Source organism: Patagioenas fasciata, chromosome Z (assembly GCF_037038585.1).
Source record: "Patagioenas fasciata isolate bPatFas1 chromosome Z, bPatFas1.hap1, whole genome shotgun sequence".
Lineage (NCBI taxonomy): Eukaryota > Metazoa > Chordata > Aves > Columbiformes > Columbidae > Patagioenas > Patagioenas fasciata.
The window spans coordinates 47,797,517-47,810,535 of NC_092560.1; the positions used below are offsets into that span (position 1 = coordinate 47,797,517).

A 13,019-nucleotide genomic window follows, 5' to 3' on the forward strand; every position below is an offset into this window, starting at 1 on the left:
GAAATGTGAATAGGTGTTTAAAAATTGTTGCGAATTGCTGAGTATAACAAATGTATTAAGGATAGCATAGTGACTTTTTGGTTCTAGTCCTGATGCTGAAGTTTTGAAGTGATGATGTGATGGTGATGCATGGGTTGTCTACATGTCAAGTCTACGTGTCCTTTATGAGTATGAATTTTGCCAAGCATCTTGAAAACTTCACTTTGTCAGTAAAATGCAGTTACAAAATTTTACTGAAGTTTAAACTAAAATAAAAATAATATATCACAATTGCCGTATTTTAAAGTAGAAATTGGAATGGACAGGAAAAAGTAATTTTCTTTAAAAGTAGGAATAATGAATGCTGCAGGTAATATGAGAACAGTTGAGCTAGTAGAAAAATCATTATAACACACCTAGTGCTTATCAAATGTGAAGAAAAGCTCATGTGTCTTTAATTTAAAGTTGTAAAGAAGAAAAAATCTTGAATATGTATCCTAATTATTGGAAACAAATATTTGTAGAAGAGTAAAAGCTTGTTTAACAAGTACCTGGAACATACAGGCTATAAATACATTGTAGAAAACCTGCTTAGAATGTTTTTTAAGCTTTTTGGTTTTTAATTAGATCTTAATTTATCCTTGTACTTCCAAGATGTAACCTTTGCATACCAGTCTAAATTAGACCTTATAAAATAAATGGTTCTTTCACTATTTCATGTGAGGTCAAAGAATAAAAGAGATGGGGTGGGTATGTAGTGAACGTATGATCCAGTTGAAGAGGTCATCCTCTGAGAATGGTCTCTGAAATGTGATCTTTTGCTTCAGCTTTTGGTAGATAAAAAGTGTTTGTGTTGAACAAGGAGTTGGAACAGAACTGTGGTAGATAATACCTAAGGGAAAAGTAAAACTATCACATGGTCTTTGGGTTGGCAGCCTCGATTATTTACATTTGGAACACTGGAAGGGACAGAAACTATACTTTTGAGACTGTAGTTTCAAATAAATCGAAATTTCAAATAAAACATAGGAAGTAGTGTTTAACTGACGAATGCCAAAAACACTGCGTATGCTTTACGAAAAATAAAATATTGGAATATTGTAGGCAACCCAAAACTTCTCTGGCTGGACCTCTGTAACAACTCAAGTTTTACAGTTGTTATGATGAGGAGATGTATGAATTTGAGAAGTAATTGGAAAATCTGTGTTTACATCATAAGCCTTCCAAGGTTAAAGGTTTGTAGCACATTAATTAATGTGTCTCTTATCTCTCTGTTTTGTTTTACAAAACTGGAAAATTATAGAAGAACCACACTACATGGATCTGCAGAAAGTATTTGATACACACTTGTTTAATTTAGAGGCAAGGTTTAGATCACTGACATTTCTTCAGTGCTAAAGGTGCAACAAAATTAGTAAAACACAGATCTTGAATACTCCGCTTGGACTGTTGCTTTTGATTTCAGTACTATTGTGGCCACACGATATTACTGAAGAGATATTGAATTGAAAACTTAGGGCTAGTAACTGTTTGGTTTATCATTGCCTTGCGACTTGTGTCATGGTTTGGTAGGAAGGAATGAAACAGCAGCCTAATTAAGAGCCTGTACTTGTTTAATTACACTTCATAACAGCTAATGTTATACAGATTGCTGTTGCACTTGCCCTGTTTTGCAGCTGCATCCTTATGCGTATGTTTGAATGCTGAAATTCTAGCTTTTCGCACTATCAAGAAAAAACAGCTGGTTTTGTTTTGTTTTGTTTTGTTTTCCCCTTGAATGTGCATGAGTTGTTTTGATAGAAGAAGCATAGCTTGTTTTGGTGTGTGTCTCTCTCCCCACATATGGAAATAGGAAAGAGTCTGTACTATAAGTTACACAAAAATGGACTTTACTCTTCACCCCTTGCTGTTCAGGAGACCAGTTTTACCCTTCACCTTTTTTCTCTTTGTGGTTGGCCGTGTTACGCAACGTGTAACAGGCATTCAGAACTATATTGCTGATGCGATGTTACGGTTAATGTTTATGATTGTGAACCTCTAGGAGCTGAGACTGCCATCTTAGAAAGTACTCATCCTATCTGCGTAGCCATCTCCTCTATAAAAATACTTCAATAGAAAATTGCCAATCCACCAACTGGTTCTGTTTTCTAGTTGAGATAATTGAGCAAACAGTGAGTCCCAAATGCTTCATGTCCTGTATGGGTGAAGTAGTAGAGACTGCAAAGCTATGACCAGTGTCAAACCTGTCACATAGGATTTACTTATAGCTGCTACAAAATTTTTTGTGATTCCCACAGACTCTGGGTGTCTACTGCACCTTCTCCTTTGACATTGGAAAGGGCAAAACCAGCCATGTTGATTGTTCCAATACGTGGAATTTTTGCCTTAAAAGAACACACTTCTGATATGAAGGGGTTTTCTTCTTTTGTGAAAAGTCTTAGGCATTCAGTAGTATGTTATATTCAATATTATTATGAAATATATATTATATATTCAATACTACTATGAAAGCATCCCAAAGAAAGGTGAAAAATATTCTTGATACTGTTACTGACAACATTGCTATACTTCAGTGTTGCCTCCTAAGAGTGCGGTTAGGGTTGCTCTGACTATTGTACATAGTGCATCTTGTGTACAATTCCAAGAACTTTTGATTGTATAACATCAAAATCTGATATGCTATATCCATAATCATGGTGCTACAAAAAGTTTATCATGACTGATCTCTGTGGTTTTCAAGTTTTCATTCAGATAGGCATGATAAACATATATTAAAATGTATCTCGTGTCTTACTGAGGAAGCAGAAAGGGAAAATGTTGAGGCTCAGTGGAATCTGCTTGGTTTAGGTTTGTGGTTGTTTTGGGGTTTTTTTTGTTATTTGTTTGTTGAATTTGGTGTGTGTTTGGTTTTTGTTTGTTTGTTTGTGGTTTTTCTTTGTTTGTTTTTGGGTTTTTGTTTGTTTTTTTGTTTCCTCCAGAAGTATTTCTCATCTTAAACAAACTCTCTCCGGGGCTTTCTGCTGCCTCTTTCTCTCTCCTGTATGAGATAGTGATTTAGGAAGCTATTTGAGAAAAACTGAAGAGGATATACCTGACTTGAGACATATGGTTTGCAATGGAGGAAGATCCTGCTGCCCCCTTAAAAGCACCTGATAATACCACAGTTATGAGTACTTTGAAAAAAGGGAGAACAGCAGCACTGATTAATTTTGCAGCAGATTTGGAAAGAAACTAGAGGAGGAGTTTGAACAGAGATGTCAAAGTCAAATATCCTGTTAACTGTAACCTTTCCTAAGTCCTGTATTTTTCAAGAGACTCTAAAATGAAGTATTTTTTGAACCATAGACTGCATGTGGAAGATTTGAATTAGGCCGGCATCTTAGAAGGTAGAATACAAAGTCACGTGTTGTGCCAATTTTTCTCTTAGTTGTGTGGAGAGGTGGTCTTTGTTTAGATTTGCAACCTGTCGAAAGTAATGGAAAATATTGTTTAAAGCATAAATATTTGGTAATCTGAGCTATAAATCAAACTACAGACAAGAGAGGTAGGGAAGCCACTAGTTGGGTCTATTCTGGTCTCAGCAGAACTATGTAGATTCTTAACTAAAGATGTTGTGCCCCATTTCTTACTCCAGGATAGTCAGATCTTGTATTTACTCAATACTTATATAATCTGATAAACAAATAAACCATGACTTGCTGGTCAAAGAAATATAAGTTTCAAATATATTGGACTAGATTAAATTCTGACTTTAATGTTTATATAACAAATTTTCAGGAGTATGGGTTGAAAGTAGATTTTGGTAGACCATCTATTAAAAAGATTTAGGGAAGAAAAAGCTCACTGGAATCTGGATTGCACTGCTATTTTCGCTTTAAAACCTTGTAATTTGTATTCCTGTTTTCTTAAATATGTTACTATGGTTTATATTCCCTAGCTAAATGATTTCCATAACTTTAAATAAAGAGCATCAATATATAACAAATTTGATAGTGGTTGTGGTTTGGAGGGGGGAGGAAATAGACCTTTTCAGTTACCCGTACATGGGGCTTGTAACGTGTGATATCTTGCTGCCTTGTGACAGAACTGATGTTTTAGGTGTCAAAGAGTTGGTAGGTGCCAAAAGATAATTTTACTGGTTTTTCCATGTGTGCGTGTGCACTTTTTTTTTTTCTTAATTTAAGGCCAAAAGCCGAAAAGCAATGAACAAATTTTCAGGACATGTACTTAAAGTTAAGAGGTCTGGCTCTAAGGTGAGAAGCTGGCTGAAGGGGTAAGAGTGATTCTTAGCTGTGAACTTCCTCCAATTTTGTTGGTTGTTTGTTTTTATGTACGTTTGTTTGGGTTTTTTTTTTTTTTTTTTTTTTTTTTGCAAGGCTAGAGTTCCTCAAAGATAAATTTATGGGCATTTTTTCTGTCAAGGACGTGAAGATATGAAGTATCCAAGGGAATTACCAAAGGGGATGAGAAGAGCTTGCTTATTATTGTAAATAAGGGCTGGAGAGGATTAGTATTGTTTTCTAAATATAAAGCAGGTAAACATAATTTAAACTGAAGGTTAGTTTTGGCACAGGAACAAATTGATGCAGACTGACATACTGTTTGAGATAGAGCTTGTTAAGCTTATTGGAGAATTTAATTAGCACAGTGTTTGAAACAATAATAGTTTCAGTGTGGTGTCCCATTGGAGGGAGTTGCATCCAGCCTTCTGTTACAAAATGAGATAGCAGAGTTTTGCATGTCTCGTTTAGGGTCACCAAATTGTACAACTTGATATCCAGGAAATGTTTTGTCACATTCTGACCCTTATTCTTCTATTTTCTTAATTACCTTCTTTTTTCTTCCCTCAAGGGCTTGGATGATTTTAGATCAATACAGAAAGAAGTCAAAGCTTTTCCGCACTAAAGTTCTGTTGGCTCCGCTAGGGGATGATTTTCGCTATACTGAGAGCTCAGAATGGGATCAGCAGTACCAGAATTATCAGAAGCTGTTTGATTTTATGAATTCTCGTCCTGAGTGGCATGTTAAGGTATATGCAAGACTTTTTCTGGTCTTGGGAGAAAACAATATTTCCCTGTATTTTTAGATTTTTCATGGAAAAAAGTTATGGTATGGAGTTTTGTTTGGTTTATTTTTTTTATTTTTGACTGTGGAGCTTTATATATTATTTAACAGCAAGTTGTTTTGTCTTGGCAGATTATCATTTTTTACTTTTACCACCTACTCTTCCTCCAACTCAAAAACTTTGCTATTGGTAATATCTACTTGAAAACTACAAATAGTATCCAAACCAGATTATTTTACAGAACAGCTGTTAGATTTGTTTTGTTAGTACTTTGGTCTCCACAGGCTTCAGGCACTCACTCACAGGCTTTGTTATTTGAAACTGTTGCATTTTCTTATTAGAAGTTTGAGCAAAAGTTATTGCTTGGATCCTCTTGGTTTTATGTCCCAATACAAACATACAAACAAAACAATCCTAAGAGTTGCCATTGCTGGCACATGTTGAATACAATGAAATCTAATGGATTGCCCTGGCTACAGAAGGAATGAATATACTAATACAGTTATCAGATGAGCTATCACTTTATGTTTGAACGTTAATATACATTTTGTACTGTCTAATATCTAAACTGAGTACTTTAGGGACTTCTTGTACTATACATGTTCTCTGTATCTGAGACACCTTTTCATCATCTTTTGACCTACCCTGTAAAGGGCTGTTACTGTCTTATTTGGGCATTTTTTTAAATGACCAGACAATACTGAATTATTTATAGTCCGCCATGTTACATCTCTAAACACAGTTTCTTTGTATGTAGTTTTTAAAGAAATAGCTTCTGAAAGCAAATGCTGATTTTATGATCAGCAGTCAATTTGGGAGATCTGGAGCACAACAGAGTTAATTTTGAAAACACAGTATTAAGACAACTGTGCTCTTGTTTGGTAGAATCATAGAAGCATTTTGGTTAGAAGAGACCCTCAGGATCATCTAGATCAACCATAACCTAACTCTAGTGCTAAGCCACGTCCCTAAGAACCTCGTCTAAATGCCTTTTAAACACATATGGGGGTGGTGACTCCACCACTTCGCTGGACAGCCTGTTCCAACACCTGACAACCCTTTCCATGAAGAAGCTTTTCCTAATATCCAATCTAAACCTCCCCTGGCACAACTTGAGGCCATTTCCCCTTGTTCTATCACTTGCTACTTGGGGAAAGAGACCAACACCCTCCATGCTACAACCTCCTTTCAGGTTGAGAGTGATAAGGTCTCCCCTCAGCCTCCTTTTCTTGAGGCTAAACAGCTCCAGTTCCCTCAACTGCTTCTCATCACACTTGTGCTCTAGACCCTTCACCAGTTTCATTGCCCTCCTCTGAACACTCACCAGCACCTCAGTGTCGTTCTTATGATGGGTGGCTCAAAACTGAATGCAGTATTCAAGTTGGGGCCTCACCTGTGCTGAGTACAGTGGCACAGTCGCTTCTCTAGTCCTACTGGCCACACTTCCTGATACAAGCCAGAATGCTGTTGACCTTTTTGGCCACCTGGGCACTCTGCTGGCTCATGTTCAGCTGGCTGTCAACCAACACCCCCCGATCCCTTTCTGCCAGGCAGCTTTCTGGCCACTCTTCCTGGAGCCTGTACCACTGCCTGGGGTTGTTGTGACCCAAGTGCAGTATGCGGCACTTTACCTTGTTAAACCTCATACAATTGGCCTCAACCCAATGATCCAGCCAGTCCAGATCCCTCTGTATGACCTTCCTCCCCTCCAGCAATTGACCCAGTTTGGTGTCATCTGCAAGCTTACTAAGGGTGCACTCAATCCTCTCATACAGATCATAGATAAAGAGGTTAAACAGAACTGGCCCCAATACTGAGCCCTGGGGAACACCACTCATGACTGACCACCAAGTGGATTTGGCTCCGTTCACCAAAACTCTTTGGGCCTGGCCATCCAGACAGTTCTTTATCCATGGCAGAGTACACCCATCCAGGCCATGAGCTGCAGCTTCTCCAGGAGAATGCTGTGGGAAACAGTGTCAAAGACTTTACTGAAGTCTAAGTACACAACATCCACAAACTTCCCCTGGACAACCTGTTCCAGTGTTTTACCACCATCATGATAAAAAATGTCTTCCTTATGCCTAGCCTGAACCACTTCTACTTTAATTTAAAACCATTACCCCTTGTCCTGCTGTAGCAGGCCCTTCTAATAAGTTTGTCCTCATCTTTCTTATAGGCACCTTTGAAGTGCTGAAAGGCTGCAGTGTGGTCTCCCCGGGAACCTTCTCTTCTCCAGGCTGAGCATCACCAACTCTCTCAGCCTGTCCTCACAGCAGAGCTGTTCCAGCCCTCTCATAATTTCTGTGGCCTCCTCTGGCCCCTCTCCAAAAGGTCCATGTCTTTCCTGTACTGAGTTGAAATGAAGATGAAATGCTTTAGGAAGAGTTATTCAACTTGTCTGAAAAGTGTGCAGGAAAACTTTAAAGCTCTTTAGGATAGGATTTCTGCTATAGTACTACTGGAAGACTGGCACATTTCTGAAATTTATATTAAACCAAGCATATTCTTTCTCTTCATATGTCCAAATAAAGAAAATGTAACTATGTTATCGTAATTCTGATTTTCATTCAGGCCCAATTTGGAACTTTATCAGATTACTTTGAAGCTCTGCGCAAAGAAAGCAATTTGGGTGAAAAGAGCAGCAATTCATTTTTCCCTGTGTTAAGTGGAGACTTCTTCACCTATGCAGACAGAGATCATCATTACTGGAGTGGATATTTTACATCACGACCCTTCTATAAACGACTGGACAGAGTCCTGGAATCCTACTTACGGTAAATGCTGCCACCCAGTAACTTTATAACATGATGTCTTGGTACACAGGAGAGATGAATGTATGAGTACTCTGAATCTGTTGGATGGATGGAAAAGTGGTTTTGAAATGCACAGTTTAAGTTTACTCAGAATAAAGCCTAAATGGCCCCCAAATATAGTTCTTGTTACAAGGATCAGTTTGTATCTGGGTTTTTTTGGTAAATTCACAGAAAGACAATGATTTTTTTTTTCCATCCAAACAAAGAAGTTGTTTTAAAATATTATTCAAGTGATCAGCAAGTCCTGATTTCATGAAAAATAGCAGATAGTATGCTTTTTATTTCTGTATCAGATTTGGCTAGCTGTCAGATCAATCTGTCGTTATGGCTATACTGTTAACTCTTTTAGAGAGAAAAAACAAAGGTGTGAATTTTACAAAGGTTGTTAGACAGCTGAGAAGTAGTCAGGAAAATTGTGTGTCAAGTGATCTCAGAGTATAAGGTACCACTCTGCTGAAAATTGTTTGCATCTTCTTAAAAAGAGAAATTATTGCTGAATTTTGGTAATGGAGTATTTAAGTGGTTTTACCTTGTAGCAGCTGTGGATAAAACACATTGTAAAATAGTTTAGTTGTATTTTAAGGCTCCAGAAAGAAATCTGGAACAGATGAGTATGATGTAAACCTTCAACATTTCATCAATGCCAAAACTTGCAAACTCTATTTCCTATAGATTATTCTTCCTTGGATCCTTAGATAAAGGATACGTTTTGTCTTCGGGAAGGAATAAGGAATGTGTAAGGTGAAGCGACATCAAGGGCCTAAGACTAGAAAGGTGTTACGGAAGAGGCAGTGTAACGTAACTTAGAAGTCATTGCCTTGACCAGCAAGGAGAAGTCTCACATATCTGAAAGCAGGGAGGAAAAAAGCCAAAGACTGTCAGGAAGGATAAGAAAAATAAGACCAAAGCTGAGAGGAGTGACAAAAAACCAGACTAGGATCCTTTTGGCAGAAGAATGTAAAAATAATATAGTAAGGAGAAGTTACCAGAGGAGTTTTAATAAGAACTTTGGAATGTTACAGGTGTTATGTACAAAAACCTAGAATGTTGGAAGATTACAGAGAAGATACTTGTAAGGTTAACTGTAATTAGGAAGTTTGACATCTCTGCAGAAATAGTTTACAGCAGCAGCACTAAGAATATGATTTTCTTGAAAGCATTTGTTTTTAACTTACTGTATCAAAATGAATACTAATTAGCTCTGTTCTCATTAGCTTGTTTTTCACAGGAATCTTTGATTTTCAGTGAAAACAGCTTTGTTTGATACTGCCATTGGAAAACACAAGATGTGTAGAAAACGGGATAGATTATGTCCTTAGAAATCAAGATCCCTACTTTTTTTTTTTCACATTTTGCCTCAATTACAGTTTGATAAAATGCTCCAAGGATTTAATTTTCTTTTAGTTTTATCATAGCCTATTTTGTCAATTTTTTTATTTTATTGTCATTTTTCAATCTTTTATTACTAATGCTGCAAAAAAATCATATTAATTGCTTTCAAGTTTATTTGTAGTATTTAGAACTTTACATTGATTCCTTCATGTAAGAATTTCAATTACCTTTCAGTTACTTTTCTGAAAGGCATAGGAGTTTCAAGTCTTCCTTACAGACAAAGTGGCTTTGAAGTGAGGTTCTGGAAGCAGTATGACCTGAAAATGTTTTTACAGCTTCATTTTAGTGTTATTTCTTTTGGTTTTAAGATTGTTAGCATGTTTATAAATAATAGACTTTCCTATTTAAAAAAAAAAATATATAAGGTGAATTGTGGGGAGGGAAATCTAACCTGTATTTTGAGGACTAAATCTTTTTGTTCTCTGCTTCATAGCTACAGTTCAGTAACTGTTCAGTGGCTCAGTCAAATTTTTTTAAAAGGATAAAGCACTTTCAGATGGGGTTTATCCACTAGATGAACTACTATATACTTGTTTACCTTTCAAGTTAAACTGTAAGAGTACAAAGTAGGAGAAATAAATAGATGTAGGAATTGGCACTAAGCAACATTAAAATCACAGCCATTAAGCTTAAGTATACTAGGAATCGAAAAAAAAACCACTTTTGACACCTTAATTTTGTGTGTAGCTTCTCAGAAGTTTGCTAATCTGTAAGAGCAAAATCTCATTCTGTCACTCAGATATGTACAATATGATGAGTTGAGTGGTTACATGTAGTAAAGTCTACCTTTCGGTTTGGTTTGACAGATTTTACTTGCAGTTTCTACGTAATTGTCACCTGTGTGATACATAAAGAGAGCAGATTGAAGTATTTTTCATCTTAATAGTTAATATCAATGCACAGTCTGAAAAGCCAGGTTGAGAATGATTTTAAAATTTTTTGTTGTACCTAGTTTAAATTTGAACACATGCACTCGCTGAGAGCTTGGGTAAATGTAAAAGTTGCCATATTTTTTTTAAAAAACAAAACAAAACATGCTTAGAAGTTAATGTTACATTTGTTTCGAGAACATATGTTATTTTGCTCTCTTTTGTTTTTGTAACATTAACATTTATCTTCTTGGATTCATCAAACACTTGAGAAACCTCAAATAAAGATTGAAAAGGAATCTGACCCTTTTCAGACTTATAAAAAAAGAACTGTAATATTTTAGGAAAAGGAGATAGGAAAAAAAGTTAACGCATGGCTTCCTAGGATTTCTACAGGCATCTTTCTTGTCAGATATTAGATTCTCATAATGCAGGTCAGAACGTAATGGTAATATTTTAGTGCTAGGTTTTGCTTAAGAAGAGGAGAGCTTTACGTTCTGTTCAGTCTAATAGTTTTTTAATTCAGTGTTCTAAATTTTCAGGTGAATGTATAGTGAGCAGGTGCATGAACTGCCTAAGTCTTCGGAATAATTTACTTTGCTTAAAGTCCAAATAACAGAATAGATATTATATGGACTACACAGATCAATATATTTCTTTCAGATGATTTAATTTGTTTAGTAAGTTGCTTTTTGAAACAGGAATTGTATGGCTCCTGTAAGGCCATCTATCCTTACTGTGGTGTTTTAAAGTAAGATCTGTATACCTCACAGGTTTGACAAAATGCTGTGTTATTTTCTACTGACATATTTTTACTTTAAAGCTCTGTTTTTTGCATCACCGAAGCCTTTCAAGGAGCTTACAAGGTTTAAAACTAGTTGATGATGAAGTGCAGCAATGATGTTTAACTGTTTGAGGATAGAAACAGGGTAAAAAGTACAAGAGTAAAGTTTAAAGAACTCATGGAACTAGGCAAAGTGAATGAAGTAAAAACATCAGTTGTTTGTTTTTTTTTTCCAAGTAAAATGTGTTACTTTTTTTCTTTTTAAACATATATAAATATTTTATTATTCTCTGCATTTCCAGGGCAGCTGAAATCCTCTACTCCTTGGCTTTGGTACAGTCCAGTAAATCTGAGAAGATGAGTGTATTTCCTTCAGTGAATAACTATAAATTGCTGACAGAAGCTAGGAGGAACCTTGGACTCTTTCAGCATCATGATGCTATTACAGGAACAGCTAAAGATTGGGTAGTTGTAGATTATGGCACTAGGTAATTTATTTTAAATATATTAACTTATATCTTAATTTCTCTTTGCTTTTTTAAAACAGAAGTATTTTTTTCAGAGATACAGATTTGCTGTAGCTAGCAACATAGTTCTGGAAGTGTGGTGGTGCTCTTCAAGGGAAGTGGATTTGATTACTCATGCTCTTCATTTATGAAGAATTTGATATCCAGACAAAGTTTCTGAGGTTTCAAAAGAAACTAGATAGACACAATGCTGAGAGTTCTGTAATAACAGGGCTATTGTCTGCAGTAATTATTGTATAGGAGAACATTTTGTTTGCTGTGCTAAGCAATGAACAAGATGAATAATAATTTAAGCATATATTCCTTGGAAAATCCCATACCCTCTGTCACCTACCTTTCTTCAATGTAGGAAATCTCTTTCATGTTGCAAATCTTCTAATTAGTCTGTTGTTGTTTATTGCTGATAAATCTCATGGGTAGTTGCTTTCTCAGTATTGTTCTTCTGCTAGCTACTTTGTGTAATTTTTTTGAAGAGGGTACAATTATGTATATGTATGTGTATGTAGATATATGCTTTAGTTATGCATTTGTTCAGAAAATGGTTATGTATTCGTATGTAACAATGTTAACATACCAATGTTAACATTCCAATGTAAAAATTGTTAACATTGGAATGTTAAGCACTGGTAAATTTGATTGATTGAGGTAGATGATGGTAGAGAGTTGATGATAGAGCATGTCTATTTAATAAGTTATTGTTTTAAATGCCTCTAAAATACTAGTTCTTGGTGTAAACAACTGCATTCATGACAAGTATTTTTAAATTCCATAGATTTGTTATTTTTTTAATCTAGTAAAGCATAGGTATAATCAAGGCATAAACGTGCAAGGCACTTGGTTATGAGAGAGTAGAAAAAAGGCTTTTTTCAGTTCACAAATAAAATATCTAAACACTTTACATTTAAGATTTTTTTTAAACCCTGTGTCAGTTGAAGCAATGGAAATAATGGTAATAATTTAAATTTTTATGTTTCAAATTGTTTTTCTGGTTCTGCTTAAATGCAATCTTGACTTTGTGACCATTGTTACACGCTTGTCTCCCCTATAGATACTGGAAATCAAACATATGAAACACAAACTTTCCTGAAATTAGCATTTTGAAAAAGTACGTTATATTTTTGAGGGTGTTTTATAGCATAACAGTGGGGTGGAAATGTACCTTATTTTCAGTATGCAAGATAGAAATAACAATGAAACTCAACGTATTTCTGCATTTTGCAGTCTGGTCACTCATTGCAACTCACTGTTCCTAATTTCATGCTATATTGATATTGAAAGTTACATTTCTCTTTCTGTAACTCATCCTTTTGAGTTCTTGAATATTTTAAAGTTTTGATGATATCACATTGAATAAAAATATGAAAATTAACAAGACTTCAACATTTTTAACAGGCTTTTCCACTCAATAATGAACTTGAAGAAAGTGATAATTGACTCTGCTCATATTCTTATCCTGAAGGATAAAGGTGCTTATAATTATGACACGTCAACTCCATTCCTGAAGATGGTGAGCTATCATTCCTGATTTCCTCCAAACATAAAATGTGAACTGTCTTTTCAGTACAGTTTGAGTGTCCTGGAAGAAGT

At 35.6% G+C, this 13,019-nt stretch overlaps 1 protein-coding gene across 2 annotated transcripts in view; it reads left to right on the forward strand.

Moving 5' to 3' along the window:
* MAN2A1 (mannosidase alpha class 2A member 1) overlaps positions 1-13,019 on the forward strand; it is a 114,569-nt gene that overhangs the window by 39,401 nt on the left and 62,149 nt on the right. For both annotated transcript variants that reach the window (XM_065860343.2, XM_071802680.1), the window contains 4 exons: positions 4,831-5,008; positions 7,619-7,821; positions 11,208-11,393; positions 12,825-12,939. In XM_065860343.2, the coding sequence (XP_065716415.1) occupies positions 4,831-5,008; positions 7,619-7,821; positions 11,208-11,393; positions 12,825-12,939 (682 nt within the window). The remainder of the gene's footprint in view (positions 1-4,830; positions 5,009-7,618; positions 7,822-11,207; positions 11,394-12,824; positions 12,940-13,019) is intronic.